This window comes from Tachypleus tridentatus, chromosome 8 (assembly GCF_004210375.1).
Source record: "Tachypleus tridentatus isolate NWPU-2018 chromosome 8, ASM421037v1, whole genome shotgun sequence".
In the NCBI taxonomy this organism is placed as follows: Eukaryota; Metazoa; Arthropoda; class Merostomata; order Xiphosura; family Limulidae; genus Tachypleus; species Tachypleus tridentatus.
Window position 1 is genome coordinate 60,928,392 of NC_134832.1, and position 22,216 is coordinate 60,950,607.

Below are 22,216 nucleotides of genomic sequence, written 5' to 3' on the forward strand. Positions count from 1 at the left end.
TTTTTTTGGGACACTGTATATATACTGTAATATAGTATTAGTTCTATGTCTTGGGGGTCAAGCCAGACTCCCAAAACAATTTCTCGAAGTACTAACAATTTTTTTGTTTCTGTAACAAACACTTTCACAGTGCTAAAATATTGTTTAATAAGAGAAGTTTTATTTACATGCAGTTTGAAACATTAACTAACAATGATTGAACTTTTTTACTTAAGTCATTTTAATTGTTTGTTTTTTGCATTTGGAATTAATGAAATCAGTATTCATTCAAAGTAATATAAAACATATATAAATTCACTACATTATTTGATTTTGTTTAACTTGAAAACATACAATTTGCTGACACAATAGCTATTTTTCAATCTATGGTTTCCACTATTTGCCCATCTGAGCATTAAAAACTTATTCCAGTCTTATATCCCACTCAAATGCCTTAGGTATATTCTAATTTGCAAATTTCTAGATTAACTTCAATGAGCCCTCTATCTAGTTATTGTGTATAAGCACCTCATTCATTAATGTAATCACTTTTTTCTCAACAAAGCATTCAGCACAGGTTTTTATCAACAAGAGTATTATGATTGTTTACCATTTGTGATTTTCAATGTAGTTGTGCTTCTATTGTTATCTTTTCATTTATATTTATACATTACTTAGCAAAAAAAAACAAACAACTTTACTGACATGTATTAATTTACAAGTTAACATTTCTAATACAGAGATCAACCAGACCTCTTCTCTTCTGTCTATGCCATCAAGTATTTGTTAACAGCTGTGGTGGGGTCACTCTCAGTTGAAACTATCTATGATGATTCATTGCAAGCTGGAGATGTGGACCAAGGGTGTCTGTCTGGAAGATTCTGAGGCAGCTTTTTTGGTGCCTGTGTGCACATTATATTGATTATTGGCTTCATTCCATCAATTAGCAGAACTACTTTTTCAAATTCTCCAGTCTGATAAGGAAGCCCACTTTTGTGGTGTATTATTCAGTACACACTTAAGTTGCACTCAACCAATTCCTTTAGAGCTTCAAGTTCTAGAAAGAGGCATTAGGCTGTTAATTGTCTTCTTCTCTTGCTGCACAGATGGTACTCTCTCTCTTTTGTGGATTCAGGCACCCCTTGAGCTTCTTATTTCTTTGAGGTGAGTCCTTTCAGTGAAGTCCTTTCAGTGATCACTCACAACTAATGGATTATGTATTCCAATCCTTTAGATCACCCTGCCTCATTACTCAGAGCAGTATTGTCAATTGCAAATGGTGGTTGGATCCAAGTAACACTACTATTAAGGTACCCATTCCACCACCTCAATGTGAGATCTGTCTGTTAACGGATGAATGATGAATCTCTTCAGGAATGTGGAGCTTATGTTCAAAGTTAGGAGTTCCAGGACACATAAACAGATGTCTACTCTCCATATCATTGTTCTTGAACTTCTTGCAGTACATTGGGCAATAGTTCAAGGTCTGTATCTCTTAAAGAAAAACAATTGTCATGATACATTCTAACAATTCCACAGTGGTTTCTCAGATTTTTCGTCGAGTAGGCATATATTTTCGAGACTTTTGTTTTTTACCTTGAATCTTCTTTACTGGGCTCATACTTATTGTTTAAGCCTTTTAGCATGTCATCTTCCACTAATGATAAATTTAATTGCAGATCACTTGTTTGACCCCACCAGATTTTTTAGGATGCTCCATCACAAAGTTTTTCAGTGGATTTGCTTTCAGTGCAGGTCTCCAACAATGAATACTTTGTGACTCATTGGAATTCTCAACTGCAGTTGTTTTGGTCTCCGATATCTCATTCTAAAATGCTGGCAGTGTATACGTTCAGTCAGGATTGGATGGGTTTACATCTGTATGCTTTTCCTACAGTTCGGCTATTGCCCCAGGTTCTTACTATGACTATGGTTCATTGTACTCCCTGTCAAGCTCTCATGATTCAGCCTTATTGACCAATTCAAGTGTGGTTTCTGCTTCTTCAATATCTACAGGAATGTCCACCTTACCTCTTCCACATTGGCAGCCTCTGTTCAGACAACCTCGATCTGAGATTTTACTTCCAGATGTTCAAAAGTTCGATCTTCATGCTTGGAAGTTATATGATCCTTTGCCTGACATAAGGATTTAACTTGTAAGTTTCTCTTTATATTATTAAATTTCCCTCTAGGCCAACCACAATTGTTCTTCAACAAAAATGGAATATATACCATGAGTGGTGTATTAAAAGGAATTTAAACCCTCTTTTTCTAAAAGTATCACATCTTTTCTCATTTGGGTATTTCTCTACAGTGGCTCTATATAAGGCATCCTTATTTACTATATTTAGGTATTCTAAATATTGGAAGGTGTTTGAATCTCCATTCTATCAGTCTATTAAAATCCTTTCATATTCTTTAGCCCAAAAGACCTTTTCAATTACTGAATTGAGATTTTACAGTTTTACATGTATTGTCTCTCCCTTTATTTTGTGTTCTTAGCTTCATATTCTGTGTTTCATCTTTCTCTTAAATTGTGTTATTTGTTGTTGGCTTGTTGACATTGTCAGTTGGAGTTGTTTGCAATTCTTGGGTACAAGACTCTTTATCATTCCACATTTATCCTGTTTTACCCTTATAGGTCTTTTCTTCCCAAGACTCTGGCAGCCAGGAAAAGAGAACTTTCTCACCAATCCATTTGCTAGCCATTTCTCACCTTTATGGCTACTCCAGTCCTGATTGTTCATTATGTCCTGTTAGGGCCCTCGTCGTATGCGACTTGTACTGACTCATTTTGAGGTACTAGGAGCTGTTTGTTTATTCATCATGATCATATTTCCTGTGTGTCTTATCTCCCAGTACCCTCACAAGGTGGCCTTGCAAATTGATTCAAATGGCATAAAATAAATTATCAATACAGGAGAGGAATCTTTTGCATGCCACATCTCATCAGATTCATCATACCTCTGTCATCTGCCAAATGGCTGAATTGCCCTCTAGAAGATATTATGAAGGCTGGTATGTGGACTGGTGTTAATACTTTCCTATTTCATTACTTGCGTGATCTGGCAGTTTCCTTTTCAGAGGGTTTTCACCTATCCTCTGTAGTTATTTTTTGACCACATCTGGTATACTTTAACCAGAGGAAAGTATATTCCTCAACTGTGTACTCCTTTATTTCAAGGGTCTCTATTTTTCACTAGATTCCACTCTTTGAGTTTTGCCAAGGCATGTATGCTTTCTTTTCTTAATTATGTACTAGCAACCACTTTCACTATAATTACTTGAGATTGAAACAAGCTCTGTTGAAATGGGGTGTTCCTTAAGACTATCTAGGCACCAACTAGATGGTATTACCTTCTTATGAACAATCGTGAGTAAAACTAAAGGGGATCCTGATTGTCCTGGCTGATCTTCAGATGGAATGAATTGGAATGGTTTGCTTTTAAGAATGTAGGGAACATGGTTCACTAATTGCACAGTTTCCAGAGCACTGTTTCTTGGGAATCCCAAGAGAAAAGAGTGAAGTTTGAGGCCTTCCTACTAGGGCCCCTAGTTGTTTTTTCCCAGATGTCAGTGGGAGTGGCACCAGCCTCTGTGGGAGCCTACTTGTAATTCTGGTTCAGGTTTGACACAAAGATATACCTGCTTGGGGAGTGCATGGATGGCCCTTCTCTTTAATCAATGTTGTTTTTTTATATTGTTCATAAGGTAATGTAACATCTTCTCATAATCCCAAACATGAAGTGGTCTTATCTTAGGCCCTTGGTTGAGCATAGGTTCTACATCCTTCCCATAATGGATTCCAGGGGCAAGAGAAATACTCCTTGTCCACTTGGTTTGGGAGTGAGGATGAATGTTTATAATTCCAGATCAGATAAGTTCTGTTTCTTTCGTTGGGTATAGCATACATGATCCTGTCATTGTGAGCCTGGTATGTTGCCTTTTGGACTTCTTCAGGTGGAAGAGAAAGTTTGTTCACATAGGTGATGCTTACTTTCTAGTCATGATTCCAGTGTTTTGAAATGGATCACTCGATGACAACAGGTTGGGTTACAATCAAAAGTGTGTGTGTATATAAAACATTGTGATCTAATAGCCCTAGCCACCAATGTGGGATATAGGTACCACAACCCCTTAATTTTAAGTCCATGTTGTGGAACTTCAGCTCTCTGGCTGGAGCTGGCTTATACTACTGATTATTCATATTCTGTTCTACTTTGATATAGGAATTCAGTTCCAGGTGAAGAGCACATACCTGTTCTGGATGTAGTGTGGTTCTTGCCACTCTTGTATCATTTTTTATTTTAATACTACTGTTATATGCAGGTTCTTTCTGTATGGATCATGCCAGCACCAGCCACTCCACCATCTCAGTGTAAGATTCTAGCTATATTGTCAGTAGTTGGTAAGTATGTTTTGGAAGTTAACATTTTCCTAAACTGAAAATGCATTTCTAATAATACTTGCCTCTGCTGACATGCTTCCACCTTACCTCCTCACTAAAAGCTGGTTTTTGCCTCAAAAAATGATTATATTATTGGAATGAGGTACTTGTATGAAGTATCTCTATAGAGGGTGCATTGAAGTTGGGGGGAAAAATTTGCAAATTAGAATTTGCCTAAGCCATTCAAGTGGGATATGAAAGACTGAAGCAAACATTCTCAATACTTAGATGAGCAAAGAGTGGAAATCAAGAAAACAACTAACGTCAGCAGTAGTAAGTATTATTGGAAATACGTTTTCTTTTTAGCAAAATATTGACTTTTGAATGCTGGTCATAATTTGTACTCTTAGCATTGTTTTTTCTTTAGTATGTTTTTTTTGCATTTTCTTTTTATCAGTTGTTTTTTTTTTGGGGTATAGAAAATAATTAATATTTTCCACATTATTTACACCTATCCAATTTGCTAGAGACATTTTAAGTGAATGAAGAATATCATGTGTTTTATTTGATTTGAATGCTAGAAATGCAACTAAATCTGAATATTAATGAGTAAAAGCAATTTGAAATGGTGTCACTTTATACAACCAACTTTGTTTGTTTTACACAAATTTTCAATAACAACTGATACATGTAATTTCTTTTCACCTAATTCTCTATGGAGAAATCAAATTGAGTGTGCATGCCTTGGAAGAAAATGGATAAGTGTATAGTGTCTTGATTTGATTAGCTTTATGTTGAGAGTTTGAAAAATAAGTGTGAATATGCTGTTTATTGCCTTTGACAAGAGTAGGTAACTGACTGAGCTGAAAATTAAGGTGACTCGAATTTTATTGCAAGGAAAAGGATAAATTCTCATATCTCTGCATACTGTAGCTATTCCTTGTGCATCTTCCTTTGAGATTGTGCATGCCACTTGACATGAGTTATCTCCAACCTAAGACAATTTTTTACATGAACTGTGCTAGAACATGTTGTAATCATCATGTGACACATCCTCTATGTGCAGTAGATTTCCATAAGAACTTGCATTCAAAATTAAATACATTCTTATCTTTGACACTGTCTTTAATGAATATGTTTCTTTAAACTGAATCAGCTTCATAAGATTTTTACTGCCTTTTCAGAGTTCTAACTTTCTTTGGTCACTTTGACTTTCATCTCTTCTATCTTTCTTGAGCAAGAGTTTATATCTCCTTTGGTGATGCTTACATCTCTAGAACATTGTTCCTTTAGGCCAGATTCACATGAGGGTTCTTCATTGGACTTTAATTGACTGATGGAAAAACCCCTTGCAGTCCTATGTCTTCTTATTTGTAATGCCTCCCTCTCTTCTTAAGGATATGTCTTGATGGCTGTTTTCTGTTAACACTAAAATTGACAGTTAACCATTGCCCTCTCATCTGTATTTCTATTTCTTCACTAACACATCTATTACAGGTTGGCATGCATCTCTGGATGACTCTGCAGCTTCAACTGTTTAGTCTCCTGGAATTTTTGGCTGTGCATCGAGCATATTCATATTTCTTACTTCGTGTTGAAGATCACTTGTTTATGATTCATTCTAAGGTCATTTCCCATACTAGTTGTCATAGTGGGGCTTGCTCTAAGGACCTTTTCTTATGCATTATAGGCTTTCTATTTTCAGCCCACTAACATTGGGTTTATTTTATCAACTGTCATGTTCTGAGGGCTTTAACTTGGTGGCAAATCAACTCTCTGGACTGGTAGGACTATTCCTTTGGAATGATCACTCCATCCTTGGGTGTTTTGTTACATTAATTCCCAGTTAGGCATGCCAGTGATCAATGCCTCTTGATACCAAACTCTTTCCTTTTTGATCCTGATATCTCACCTATCAATACTGGCTATGGATGCTTTCAGCCATGACTGATCTCATTTCTTTCTTTTTGTGTACCTTCCTCTTTCCTTTCACTTGTCTTGACATTGGTTTGCAACACTTCTTGTGGGGTCCTGTTGGTAACTCAGTATTGGTTTCTTCTTTACTGAATGACATCCAGAGCACCTCTTCCACTGCCTCCATCACAGTCACTCTTGTTCCAACCTCATACATCCGTCTTTCATCTGAGAATGTTGTTGCTTTGTCTCCATGAATGGAATTTCTCCAGTCCCTTGTTCTTTGACTACACTGTCCTCCATTTTTCTTGTTCATGTTATTTATGCTCTCCCTGTCTATAAAATGGCATTTTTTTACCCTTAGACCATCTGTTACTCTATTATCAGACCATTTTATATTTGCTCATTGTCTTGTTCTTCCAAAATTTGTTTCTACCATTGCAGACTGTTGGGTGGCCTTTTCAACTCCCATTCACCCTTTTTGTAATGGTTTTGTCTTTCCTGTTCTTTGTACATTCTGGTCTTTTCTAATTAATATTTCCTCTTATCTGGTTCATTTAATCTTTTGGAACCTTGATATGGTTCTACATGCTCTCTTACTGAAGTCCCATTTAAATGCTTGGTCACTTACTCCTTAAGCCATCTCTTTCTTAAAATTTTTTTCTTTCCTTTTTCCTTGTGGACATCACAAATCTCATCTTTGTGTTAGATGCCTCCTGTATTTTGTTTCATTGATCTTTCATGATTTTATTCCTTTACTACTTGTTTCCTTGTAATGCTTGGGCAACTCAGGAGTAAAGTCTTATCATTTCTTCCATATATCTCCTTTCAGTCTCATCCCTCTGTGATCATACTGACCTTAATTACATTTTGAGTCTAGTTTGAGTAGTCAAATATTACTTGGCAGACATGGCTCAATTTGGAAGTGTCTGTAGTCTTTTATTCTACAAGTGAACATCCTCTTCTTTCAAGGATTTCTTGGCCTCTACATTAAGAAAAGTTTAACTCATGTGGATTGTCCATTCCTTTCTGGATGTAGAGGCTTGCAGGCTGTATCACATCATATCTACTACTTGAGTCAGTCTCTGGCTTTACACTTTTGATAACCCTTGGATAAAACCACCAGGGCTGGAATGTGGACTACATTTGATCATCTCTTGTTATTTCCACCATTTGGTGTATTTTTGTTTCTGCAGGATATCCTCTCCCTCCATCACCATTCTTCAGTCTACTCACCTTTTTAACAGATATGTGCTTCATTTATTACCTTAGCTGTTTATACTGTTTCTTAATTCACTCCTCAGATGCCATCTAGTGTTCAGTGTTGCCTCACAGGGTATACTCTCTTCCCTAAACCTGCATCAACTTGAGTGTTGGGAAGCAGTAAACCCATGTGCTCTTTCCACTCTTCCTCCCTACTACCAGTTCACATTATTCTTACCTCATCTAAGAATGAAGCTAATTTTCAGTAAAATGATCTACTGCACTTGGAAAATCTATTCTCCTGCTATTGGTGTAGAGCTATTGTCAAATGATGATTAAATCATATGCTAGACAAGTTCATGGTATAACATGTGTTAGGTGAGAAAGGATAGTGGCATGTGCAAAATCTCCTAAGCAAATGTGACAGATAGCTACTGTGTGCATAGAAGAAAGTGTCTATGGGAAATATGTTTTCAGGTAAGGGAAATGTTAACATCAGAACTTTAAAGACAAATTTAAAAGCATTTTGCCTAGTCTCATGACATCTGCTATCTAGAGCTTCTAGTCATGGATATTGTCTTGAGAGATATGACCCATCCAACTTGGCAGAAGTCTCATGTTTGAAGGGAGATATTTTCATGACCAAAATGTGCATCATAAATTTTTTGTGCAGTTTTTAATGTCCTTACAAATCTGCTGTTAAGCTAAACCAATGTTTTAACAACTGTTCATGACAATTGCCGTGATTTCATTGATGACTGTATTTTCTCTGTTGAATTTACTCTATGAAATCATGATAAGTTGAATAGGTTTGGAGTAATTATAATTTTGATTTTTTTTTTTTTCATTTTAGTAATTATTTGATTTTGATAGGACCTTACACCTTTTGGTTTTATTTTAACAGGAGTGTGTCAGTAACAGTTTCTCAGCCACAGAACCTCTTCCACCAGCAGAGTCCACATATTTTCAGTTTAGTAGTGTGCCACAGCAAAGGCTAATATCTGCAGATTCTGATAGAGGTATTAAAAGATAGCTTTTGTAAAGATTTTAAAATGGCAGAATCTCTTACTAAACTTTACTTTTCTTTGTATGTGCCACAAAGATCAAAGTATTTGTATGCACCATACTATTTTAGAAATTAAGATTCTAAATCTTGTTCTGGATAGAGATTTTATATGAATTTGACATGTGAAGAAAAAAGGTTCATAAAATGTCCACTAGTTAATACAGTTGTCAGAAGTATCAAAAACACTATACTTTTTAAAATTAAATATTATTAAAATTTTGATGTAGGTTTTAGTAAAAGTTAACTTATCATAAATTTTATTAGTTCTATTGAAACATTTAAAAGAACTTGCAACCACTGCCTTCTCTGATATGAGTTTTGTTAGATACTGATACTGTGAAAACCTAGTGTTTCTAGTAGCCCTAGAGTGAGGTCTAATAAACAAATGATTGTCATTAGCTATCTGCTGTGCTATATTTGTCATTGGGGTGGTGCTGCTTGAAGGTAGAGCTTTTTGTATAGAAATTAGAGAAGAAATAGAGATCAAAGTGCATGACATTCAAGTTTGGATATGCATTGCTGAACAATAAGTAATGGGATGTGATTTATTAGACTGTGTTTCATTTTAATTATTTAGTTGTGATAAGAAATCAATATCATGTGAAAGTGCTATAAATATTTAAGATTTGAAAAGGGAAAAATAAGTTTTTTTGTAATTGGTAAAGTTCAGATTATATGTCATTTTTCTGAACATGATTTTCCTTTTTCTGTATTTGTTAAAATGCTTAATACCACTTGATGTGTTTACAGTCTTAATATATTTTATTATTTTTCTTTCATAGGTATTTCAATTAAGAGAAAAAGAGGTGTAAGTATTTTATAAATATTTTGAATGTTTTGCGATCACTTCAAAACTAAAATAGATAAAGCAATAATATCTAATGGTACTGGTTAATATATTGCTTGGGGTGAGTGACTTCATGGTTGGTTTGTTATACAGAGGCCTGGCATTGTCAGGTGGTTAGGGCACTTGAATCACACTCTTCAGGTCACAGGTATGAATCCCTGTCCCATCAAAATATACTCGCCCTTTCAACCATGAGGGTGTTATAAAGTAAAGATCAGTCCCTCTATTTGTTAGTGAAGGAGTAAACCAAGAATTGGCAGTGGCTGGTGATGAATAGCTACCTTTCCTTTAGTCTTTTACTGTTAAATTAGGGATGGCTAATACAGATAACCCTGGTATAGCTTGGTGTAAAATTCAAAACAAGCAAACAATTATTATAGAATAACGATATAATGTATTAATCTGAAAGTAATAACTGAAAGAAGAAAAGCTGTTACTTAGGTGCAGGTCTTTGCTTGCATATTCACCTTTTAAAAATATCCTCTTGTTTCAAGAATATATGCTAGAGGTATCTTCCAATCATGGCATTACATTTATATACATTTGGTTTTCGTTGAGTACCAAAGAGATATCATATTAGTATCTCTGTTTTTACTTTTGTAACTTTTGGCCAAGTAAAATCTATCTTTACCAGTTGTATTGTTTTTCTCTTATGTTAAAATCTTTTTTTTAAATTCACTCTTAAGATACAATTATAAAACTTGTAAGCATGCAAGTTTAAGAAAAATGTTTTCAGTTAAAGATTTAAGCAACCTTTAATTAAAAATATTCAACCTACATGAAAGATTAAACAAAAACTTATTTTACCTTTAAGTTGTTATTTTAGTGAAAATCACAAAGAAATTGTAAGTTGTTCTTTAGGCTAATTTATAATATGGAAAAGAATTATGTAAAAAAGAAAGGTGATTCTGGTTACAAAAAACATTTAAATTATGTAAAACTAATTAAGACTTATTTTGACTTCTTCAACATGCATTTGCCAGGCTTTATTTCTTGTCTTTCATAACCTATTGTGCAGTATTAATACTCCTCAGTTTAGTTTTTATTGTATTTTCAAATTAAACCAGCAGTTGGCATTAGATATTTCATATGTCATTATCATATCTGTTATTCCATCATTTGCTGCTAGATGGAAGAGACGGAAGAACAAGAGGGTCAATGGGTAAGTGATTGCATGATGAACTTCAAAAGCATCTTTAAAAACACTTCTGTATATTATATTAAGATTCATGTGAATTCACCTTGATAAGTTAATGTTTGAAACTCTTCACCAGGATTTATATTACCTGATAAACTAAACCAAATTAATTGATTTAAATCTTATAACCAAATTAAATTCTGTAATGGAAATGTAAGAGACTAAAGAAAGAAATTTCTTTCACAAAATTTTGGAATTGTTCACTTTTATTTATTTTTATTGTAAATGTAAAGTTAAAATGTAGAATCATTTACACTTGTATGATACATGGAAGTTATCCCTCCCACCCTCAAAAACTTTTTAACTAGACATTTTTTACATCAAGACCGTAAATCAAAATAAACTTTGAGGCGTGATCCTGTTTTTTGTGTCTGTTATAATGTAAGGTAGGTTTTGTCCAAAGTAGTGATCCATATAAAGTAACATTGACCTTTACTATCAATATTTGAAATGAGATGAAGATAAGAAACTAATGTTCTAAATTCATTCAGTTTTGCTTTCTAATTGTAACTTTTGCAATGCTAAGCATACAAGAAAATTAATTTAGCCTTAAAAGCTGTTATCTTGTAATGTACCATTTTAAGTATAAGGTCATAGTGACGTGTAAATGCAGAAACTATGCAAGTAAAAAGGTAAGCTTATTATTAAAGTTATTATTAAATATGTTTAAAACTAGTGCAGTTAGAGTATGTTACAGTGAAAAGCATGTTTTTATACATTAGAAGCAGATGTTTATTTTGATATTGTAATTGTATATATTTATATACTTGTGATTCAGTCAAAACTGTTGAAATAAATTTGTACATCGTTTGACAAGGACAACTCACCTTCATGTTTACCCAAAACAACAATTCTAAAGTATGTCAATAGTCCAAGACATAAAAATTACCTGATGCTACATTGGGTTAGGATCTTAAGTCATATGAGTCAAGGATATCCCTTATTTGGTAACTTTAAAACAAAAGAGTACTCAAATGAAGATTGACAAAGACAAAGAACCTAGAAATGTAAACACTTGTCAATTAGTGTCATAAGAATTAATAAGGCTACAACAATTGTTTTACCTTTAATGCACGTTAATAAGACAAACCATTGCTTTAGTTGGGAGATAGTTTGTAGATGTATTGTTCATTTTGGTTTGGGGTGAATACTGATTAGAACTTTTGCACTATTCAGGCCTGCTGACATCTAAAAGATAGTGTATAAGAATCTACAAAACTGATTGTGAAAACATCAAGCACAGACAGTAAAGGAAAGAAACACACAAGTGAACAAATAAATAATCTTTATTTACAGTGCTTGCATTTATTTAAGTTTTTGCTTACTGTCTGGTTTATAGTTTTCTATTGACTCTTACTGGTTATTTGGGTGAGAGGTTTTCCAGATATGTCTACACATGAAAAAGAAACATTGTTTACTGTTCATGCAAGACACAGACATATAGTTCTGATTTTCAATCAGAATTCAAAGAAGAACATTATTGTAGTATATCCAATGTTATATCATCACTGAATATTCCAAATAACATTTTTAGAGGGGGAAGTCCCTAACTTATACCAGATGTACAAGTAACTGTGTCAGCCCTTGAGATGGTCTCACTCTTTTCTTGGTGGAATAGACAGAGCAAAATTGTTAGATGTTTCTAGCCATAGTAAAAAAGATTAAAACATGTTTATGACCTTTTCTGTATACCTAATTTTAAACCAAATGAAAAAAGTAAATTACTGTTAGTGTAATATTAACCTCTTAAAACCTGGATGATGTTGAAGATGACAGGCGACAAACTTTGGATGTGGATACGATTAACTGTATTTTACTCTAAGTATCCACAAAAGTATCAAAACCCATAAAATAAGTAGATATTTACTGACACTTCAGACTGTATTATGTATCTTCTGGTAATTACATGTACATTATTAGAAGTTATCTTGAACTGAAAAAAGTTTAATTATATTGTTGAAAAATTTTTTGTATACAAGTATTTATTACATAAATAAATATGCACAGATTCTAACTGAAGAATTGTTGTTGTAATATTTTACACAAAACGAGAGTTTACAGATTTTCTTCTAAGTTTGTAACTTTGCATGTTTTTACTGTTTCTTATTTTGAGGGTTCTTACTTTCTGTTTTTGCTGTTTGTTCATGCTTTATATAAAGTGGTATGTGTGTGGATGCCTTCCAGAATGAAGCTTAGAAACTAATAAATTGAAAATACCTGAACTTGCATTTATCAAAACTTCTACATATAATTTGTAATAATGTGTAGAGTGACCCCAAAAAATATTGTACTGCATTATGACTTAATCTGGTGTTTGTAAGGTGATAAAACAGCTACGATATTGAAACCTTGTGTTTGTATAAGCAAAGAAATTTAAATATATTTTTTTTTCCTGCTAGTATTACTACAGGGCTCCTATTCGTATTTCAAGACAAGTATATGTCAGTGTTGTTATTTTAATTTGCAAGCAGGATTTGTGAAAGACATAAACTGATGGTAGCCTAGTGTTCAGTACAGGCAAATATCAGACTTCAGTGGAAGCCCTTAAAAAAAAAGTTGTACTTTGTAGATCACAATTCTGCCAAAAACATTATATGTGGGTGAAATCCCGAAATTATTAGATATGGAAAGTAAATTTGATAAAAATAAAATAAAAACATATTAGGCTTAAATGAAAATTCTCAACAAATTATTAATAACCAAATATTAACAGTAACATTACTTTAAGATTCTCAGCTTGTTAAATTGAATCATAGATTTACGTAAAAAAAACAACAAATGTTGGGAGCCATCTTTTTAATAAGATTAACTAATACTGTCAATAGCATTGAAATATACAATTGGATAGATGGCAGTTAAAACCAGAAACAAAATAATAAAATAAGTAGAACAACTAAAACTAGAACGATGAGACTATTAGGGCTCTAAGCTAAATAAACCAACAGATTCCAAACTATTGTGATCACATCTGAAATGTTCACAAACATTAGAAAAACAACGCAGTAGCACATGTAATAATAAACCTAAATCATTTAAACAATACCTTCAAATCATTTAAAACACACACTGATGCAGACATGAATGCTTCTGTAACTGAGTTAATGAACACATAGCACAAAATTTATATATATATATAAATAAAAATGCCTTTCTTTCTAACAAAGGTACAGTAGACAATGAAAACGACCAGTAAGTTTACCAGGTGACAAAACCCCCAATACAGAAATGGTATACTTTGATAGATTGTGTAGGCAGAGTATAATCTGTAAATGCTACAAAATATAAAGCTCCAGGAGAAGATGGCTTCCAAACCATACTCATTAAAAAAGGTTCTCAGAGCTTGTTTGACCACCTAATGACTCTTTTTAACTTATTAAATTCTGCATACATCCCAGCTTGTTGAAAGCAAAGAAGTGTCTTAATGTTCCTTAAAGGAAAGCAAGCTAATAAAATGAATAACTACCATCTGAGCAGATTTTCCAGCTGCTTAGGAAAATTTTAGAACAAATACTAAGTACCAGATTCTCTGATCATCTTGAGGTCACATCAAGATTATGAAAAATCCAAAACAGATTCAGAAAGTTCAGACAGCATATCACCTCATTAGATTAACTAAATCTGAAGTAGACAGCATCAATAAAAAGAATGCATTGCCACTTGCTTTCTCGATGCATTCAACATTGTATGACACAATGGTCTTAGGTTAAAAATGTCAGATTTAAAACTTCCGCATGGTGTTTGCTGCCTGTCCAATTTTTTGGAAGATGGTTAATGCAGAGGGAACCTTCTGAGTATTTGTCTTCTGAGGTAGGTGCCCTTCAGTAAGGGATGGTTATCCGTTTATTACGTATGTTGGTGATATATATGCCCCTAGACGACCCAAATTATGGATATATATCGCAGTGGGAAGCCGATGTTGTCCTTTGGAATAGTGCACTGATCCCAGCAATAATGCCACCAAGCTACAACCATAGTGGAATAGAATACTGTCAAAAATACCGCATCAAAATAAATGTTCCTAATATTCAACTAGTCTTTACAAAACTCAGAAATGTCTCACTGAACTTCACATGAATGGTACAGTTCTTGAGATGACAAAATATAAATTCCTTGGTCTGATCTTCGATCAAAAGTTAACGTGGGTTAAACATATCAGTGATGAAATGCTAAACTTTGTCAAGGTACAAGTTTTGTAAAGTGTCTACCAAGAACAAACCATGAAACATCTGCCCAGTTATAGAATACTCATGCCCAAATTGGATTAACGAAAACAGATACATGTAAGAAAGCTACAAATAATACAAAATGCAGTACCCACAGCAGCCTGTTGTATCAAAATGCACATCATCAACCTTTAAACACGAGATCTCATAATCTGAGGGTCGCGGGTTCGAATCCCCGTCCCACCGAACATGCTCGCCCTTTCAGCCATGTGGAGCATCATAATGTTACAATCAGTTCCATTATTCGTTGGTAAAAGAGTAGTCCAAGAGTTGACTTTGGGTGGTGATGACTAGCTGCCTTCCCTGCTAAATTACGGACGGCTAGCGCAGATAACCCTCGTGCCGCTTTGCGCGAAATTGAAAAAAAATTCCACACAAAATATGAAAACATACAAACATTGCTGTATGTACTGGTACACAGTTCTCCAAACTACTTTTCAAAAAATTGGCGCAAAAATGGCCTATTTGGTGAAGTAAACAGTTTTTACATGAATGACGAAATTAGCCCTAATCGCCTCTCATCAGTTTATTTCTATACGAGAAATAAAATATAAATTAAGGCCACCTTTATTTAAGAATTTATCCATCCTTAGTTTAGTTAACTCAGAGGGCTGTGAAAAGGGTATGTTATTTACAACTCTCTTACAGTAATGAACTAATTGAAAAATATGTGAAACAACTGGAACTGTTCGTGACACGTGTCAGTTTTACTCAATAACGAAGAAAGAGAAAGTGTGGTACTTGTATAGAATATTTTCTAGATTACCATACATGGACATGGCCTTGAAATGAGTTAGGTTATGCTATTGCATTTACTCTCTGATCGTTATGTTATAATTAAAAGAATATTCAGTTCTAAACTAATAAATGCAGGAGGAGTAAGGGGTCCAGGCGAATCTGACCTTCACGGGTCTCCATTGATCTACATACACGTTGAACTGTTTTGGGTGATATGCACAACCAAAGAAGTTTTAAACGTTATTTATTACGCTCATGAACGTCGCCCTGATATGGGAAGTTCGTTTTTTAATTTCGCGTAAAGTTACACGAGGGCATCTCTCATTTAGCAGTGTAAGACTGGAGAGAAGGCAGATAGTCATCACCACCCACCGCCAACTCTTGGGCTACTCTTTTACCAAAGAATAGTAGGATTGAACGTAACATTGTAACGCCCCCACGGCTGAAAGGGCGAGCATGTTTGGTGTGATGGGGATGTGAACCCGCGGATTATGAGTAGAGTGACTTAAACACCTGGCCATGCCGGGCCTTGATAAGGGAAGTTGAAAAGTGTTTAAAATCTTGCGTTGTTAGCCCTGCTATTGAAACAGTTTCACTAGGTTTATAATACAGTTAGGGAGAGAGGAAGAAGTCTAAATCGCACCTCACTCGTCTTGCGAACTAAATACCGACTGGGACGAATAAGTTGAACTGTTTTATACACCAACGTACATTAAAGAAAACCATGATAAACAAAAGAGTTGAAATGATTAACTAAAGATTCAGAAATGTGAAAATATAAAATCGAAGTTCTTCCTTCTGTCCTTTTTTGTTTCCAAAAGCTTTTGTAGTTGTATTCTGTAGATAAAGAAAAAAAGCGGTTGTTTAAATTGTAACCTAAAGCTTGCGGTAGAAAATCTGACCTTTATGTGTAAATGTCCAAATATTACTATGGTTAAGCGCATGTACCGTTATTTCTGCTAACTTTCTGTTATAGAAATTAAGTTAATGTTACTGAGGAATAACATAACTATAATTTTAAACAGTTGAGTTATTTTATATTTTGTGCTAACTGGATACCTACCTGTTAACCCCAGCGATTGCAAACCTCTTGTCATTCTGCAAATTGCTCACCTAAAACCACGTGCGTGTGAACGCGGACGTAGGAGATTGTGACAATTTAAAGTATCTTCTTGACCGTGGAATCGGGCATAGTTTTGTAAAAATTATTTATATAACTTTTATATAAAGAAAATTTCATTTGAATTTAAAAAAAAGTGCATTATTTAGTCTGAAAACGACGTCCGCCGTAACTTTCACCACGTGTTTTTAGTCTATTTAGTAAGTGCATAAATAGGAAAATAAAAATTTAACAAAAAGTAGAGGTCGTTGGTTAATCGTGTAGTTGTACAGTAAGTATTGAAAATAAATGTTGCGATAATAAGTGCAAAACATCTAAAGTGATACTAGTTAGTGGGCCAAGCGTGTTAAGGCGTTCGACTTAATCCGAGGGTCGTGGGTTCGAATCCCGTTCGCACCAAATATGCTCGCCCTTTCAGCCGTGGGGGCGTTACAATGTGACGATCAATCCCACTATTCGTTGGTAAAAGAGTAGCCCAAGAGTTGGTGGTGGGTGGTGATGACTAGCTGCCTTTCCTCTAATCTTACACTACTAAATTAGGGACGGCTAGCGCAGATACCCCGCGAGTGGCTTTGCGCGAAATTCAAAAAACAAACAAAACGATACTAGTTAGCTATACTGCGTCGTGTAGTTATACGAGTCACAATGTCAACATGGAATTTAAAACGATTTCTTATACCTACTCTCCAACTGCTATCACTTTACGTGTTTTGTGTTTTTTATTGCAGTGTTTATTCTGTTTTAGAAACTTGTTATAACAGCTATATGAGTAAACAACGTTCCCTGCTTTCCGTTACAAGATTTTTTTATCTGTTTATTTGTTCAGTTTTGTATGCATACATGGAATGAACATAGCAGTAAACTTATGTATAGACGTAATTCATGTTTCCTTACCTTTTTATTTTTAGCAGGATGCCAACTTCATTTTAAAATTACATATATTATAATACTGTTGTTTGTGTGCTTTTTATGTCATACTTGATTAAAATATGTGCTTATTATATGTTCTTCCTTTAAACCCTGTCGCGTGTAAATCAATCGATATGAAGCGCCATTCATTGGGTTGAAAATGTATTTACGTGCACGATACGTTTGGCCCGGCATAACCAGGAGATTAGGGTGCGCGACTCGTAATGTGAGGGTCGTGGGTTCGAATTCCCGTCACACCACATATTCTCGCCCTTTCAGATGTGGAGGAGTTATAATGTATGGTCAATCATATTATTCGTTATTTGTTGGTAAAAGAGTAGACCAAGAGTTGGCGGTGGGTGATGATGACTAGCTGCCTTCCCTCTAGAATTAAGCTGCTAAATTAGGGACGGCTAGCGCAGATAGCTCTCGTATAGCTTCGCGCGAAATTCGGAAACAAAGGTACAAGACTTAGAATTATATATGAATATAACAAACTATGTACTCATAGGGAATAGTAATAGAGAAACAAACCAAAACGGAAAACTACTACTACACTTGTATACCATATATATTATACTTGTATATATATGGATTTATATCTGAATATCAAAAGCAAATATCCATAGACCAGTCAAGTAAGCTGAACAAATTTTGAAGCGATAGTCCGAGTTATCTAGGCGCTAGCCCTGTTGATGTGATCATGCAGGCAATAGTCGAAAAAGTTGCTGTTTTAAAAACTTTTTATTCGCTGTACTGGAAATGATAGCGACCTTTTTAGCGCATTGTTGGTATATCTGTGCATAATATATTATAACCAATACTTTAAATGTTGTTGTTTTTTCACTCAGGAATTCAATAGGGTGGGGTATTCGGCGAGTGAATTATTTGGAATTCTTGTCGAACATTAGTGTTAGGTACCCACGTCGTAAAAAATCGAGTTAACCTAGTTCTATTTCTGTTTTAACACCCAACATTATGTATATTTCCACACAATACGCGATTTTTGTTACTCGTTACGATAGGTCGTGACCACTTGTTTAACGTGTCCTGACTGTGAATTTGAAGGTCTGTGGTATTTGCTTCATTGCCTTTAAAACGCGCTCCGTACCTTGGGGTCATGAGTGCACTGGATGAGCGTCAGACAAGTCCCACTATTCAGTCCGAGAGGTATAGGCCCGCATGGCCAGGTGATTAAAGCACTCGACTCGTAATCTGCGGGTCGCGGGTTCGAATCTCCATCACGCCAAACATGCTCGCCCCTTCAGCCGTGAGGTCGTCATAACGTGACGATCAGTTCCACTATTCGTTGGCAAAAGAGTAGCCCAAGAGTTGGTGGTGGGTGGTGATGACTAGCTGCCTTCCCTCTAGTCTTACACTGCTAAATTAGGGACGGCTGGCGCAGATAGCCCTCGTGTAGCTTTGCGCGAAATTCAAATCAAACCAACTGTTACCTCAAAATTAGATGTTGCAGTGCGCATTTAACTCTTGGGTTGGCTTGCACAAAAAGTGTTAAAACACACATAGGATAAAAAAGGTAGCATATTAAGGGCGTTTCGTGTGGCATGCGGTTGGAATCTTTGTACATGACACAGATTACGTATCTTGGAGAGGTATTGACGTTGTACTAAACACGTACAACGAACAATGTTCCAATCACCAATTTATATATTGACACATTATGAAAGGTTTTTATTTATTATTTTGTTAAGAATTAGGACATACCACGTTTATCTCGGTTTGATTTTTTTCACCCATTAAGTACGTTACCTGTGTTAGTGTGTTTATTCTTTTAGAGCAGATAGCTACAAATAACTTTATATTGATAAAGACTTGACAAGGAAGACTGAAACAGCTGCTGCTTAGGGCTGAAGCGTGTCCGTTGTGGTAGTAAAAGTTAGGCGAGATACGCATTGTTAAGTTCTATAAGGTGCACATGCACACACGCGACAACAGAACATTTCTTTGTGTTGGATTGGTACCGTGCTTCTTGTTGTTCGTACAAACTGTCTCCCTCGTGTAGTTAAGTGGAACGGTCCGACCTGACAGTTTCGGCGTCCTGCATATCGTCCCTTCAGTTTTGTACCGCTGTTGTAGCGTGTTGTAGGTTATTTCTTGTACTCTTCGTTCGGTGTTGCGATCCGGCTATCGTTTGTCCATCCAGTAAGGACGTCACATGTTCCGGTTTCTATGAATTCATGTCATGCATCAGTCCGTTTCCAGCTCCTCTGGCGGTCTTGTGAGATTGGCCAAAATGTTTCCTGCTGACGTACCTCAGCTAAATCTTTCTCAGTTCCCGTCGAACGGTCTTTTAAACTATCAGGTATTTTTTAGATGAAATGAGAGGCATTGGAACCGGGGGTACTGTATCATCCCCACTGTTTCACAGTTGAGTTATATGGCAACTTTATGTTATGTATTCTAAAGACGGCTTGTATAGATCTTCAGGCTAACAAAAGAAAAAATGACCAAAGAAGGTCAAAACGTTGTTCTGGACTTTATTTCAATTGAAGTTCTAATACCCATACCAGCCGTCTTCAGAATAAATTTCTACTCCATTTGGATATCTCGTCATAATAATTACTTTATATTATTATATAAAATTCCTGGGGTGCATACCCCAGATCATCCCCTAAATTGGGTTGCCTTTGGAATCTCCTTACATTTTGAATCTCTCATTGTAAAATCTGTGTGTCTAACCAAACACTTTCACTGACTCCCAGTGGCACAGCGGAATGTTTGTGGACTTACAATGCTAAAAGCCGGGTTTCGATACCCGTGGTGGACATAGCATAGATAGCTTACTGTGTAGCTTTGTGTTTAGCGTGAAAACAAACAGTTTTAAGTTTAGTTAATGTGTAGTTCTGTGTTTAAGTTCAAACAAACAAGCGTCCTGCTCTGCAACTCCTTCCTACACTTCTGAAGTTGGTAAGGTTGCTAACCTTAGAACAAAAAGATGGAACAAAATGAATAATTCGATATAACACCAGTATAGCTTGCGTGAATTAGTACTTTATCTTCAGTTACAAACTGACCCAATTAATTGTCACATATATGTTACAATGACTACTAATTTCGTGGTATAAATCTGTAAATTGTTTAGTTATAGTTAGGGAGTTGTACTTTTAGTTAATTATAGCTGTTAGTTCAGTTTTAGTTATTATTATTATTATAATTAGCGGAGTTAAAATAACTCAGGACTATATTAATTAATCCCTGTCTTTAAACAAAACAACCAACAACACTGAATAATCAAAATATTTCGTTTTATTTGTTTTTGAATTTCGCGCAAAGTTACACGAGGGCTATCTGCGCTAGCCATTCCTAATTTAGCAATGTAAGACTAGAAGAAAGGCAGCTAGTCATCACCATCCACCGCCAACTCTTGGGCTATTCTTTTACCAACGAATAGTGGGATTGACCGTCACATTATAACACACCCATGGCTGAAAGGGCAAGCATGTTTGGTGTAACGGGGATTAGAACCTGCGACCCTCAGATTACGAGTTGAGTGCCTTAACCTCTAGTCTTACACTGCAAAATTAGGGACGTCTAGCGCAGATAGCCCTCATGTAGCTTTGCGCGAAATTCAAAACAAATCAAACTAACTAAGCAAATATTGCCGGTGTAGAAAATATACACAGATTGTTCCCGACGTTTTTTTTAAAATTCCCATTGCAAGCATTTATCTATGTTACTGGAGCCTCTATCGGGCAAAATAGTATGTTAATTACATGTTAATTCATCTGTGTTATAAATGTTTTAAAAAAAGTTCGTTTATTTAAATGTCCCCTGGTGGTTCAGCGGTAAGCTTGGCTATTTACTTCACTAAAATTCGGAATTCGGTTCTGTTGTAAAGCTTATATGTTTAACAAGACACTAACTGACTGTTATACAATGTATATGAAAATAATATAATAAACACATATATAGCAGTTAAAACAGATTACACGCAAGGCTTAAATAATATAAGACATAAAAAACAGGACAAAATACGCGTGTTTTTTAATCTTCTTCAAGAAATACAGTGGGATATTTTGGTTTGTCCACTGCCTTTTCATTTCGATCTTGTAGACAGGACATCACAGGATTGGACGGATAAATTTTGACTAAAATTTATCTAACAGGTACTACAAAAAAATGTTCTACACCTGACTAATATTTGAAGCTCGTGGTACGTAGAAAAGTTTTCCATACCTGATGGATATGATGTTTCAATACAGGGGGATGGGTCTTGACCAAACCTATAAAGCAAGTACTACATACTGCCTTACTTTTGAATATCATGTGTCAGAACTCAAGGATGGTATCTAAACATACAGTATAACATTAGTAGAGACTTGTGTATTTGATAGACACGAGTTACACTTGCTTTTTTTTGTATCGAACTTGTAATTGGTAACTGATAAAACTACATAGAAATAAAAAGTGTATCAAACATAAATCAAATAATTTCACTAAGGGTGTAACTGATTTTGTAGCATGTGTAACTAGTGTTTATAGCGTTTCCAGATTTAGTACGCGTAATATATGCATTGCTTTAAAAATTTGACGTTTTTTTATCCCAAATTAAAAAAAAAACTTTTAAAGCTAAACGTTTTCGTGCCAAAGCGATGCCATACTATTATTTTT

The 22,216-nt window shown here is 35.1% G+C and overlaps 1 protein-coding gene across 10 annotated transcripts in view; it reads left to right on the forward strand.

Annotated features, from left to right (window-relative positions):
- The window catches only part of LOC143222481 (transcription factor 12-like), an 82,380-nt gene that overhangs the window by 8,530 nt on the left and 51,634 nt on the right, over nucleotides 1–22,216 (forward strand). For 7 of the 10 annotated variants that reach the window (XR_013012264.1, XM_076449074.1, XM_076449075.1 and 4 more), the window contains exons 3-5: nucleotides 8,388–8,502; nucleotides 9,332–9,357; nucleotides 10,526–10,558. Coding sequence is in view for 9 of the 10 variants with exons in the window: in XM_076449074.1 (XP_076305189.1) it covers nucleotides 8,388–8,502; nucleotides 9,332–9,357; nucleotides 10,526–10,558 (174 nt within the window). In the remaining variant the exon portion in view is untranslated. Of the gene's footprint in view, nucleotides 1–8,387; nucleotides 8,503–9,331; nucleotides 9,358–10,525; nucleotides 10,559–19,613; nucleotides 19,908–22,216 lie in introns of those variants that run through there. The other 3 variants (XM_076449083.1, XM_076449084.1, XM_076449079.1) reach the window with 2 other exon arrangements.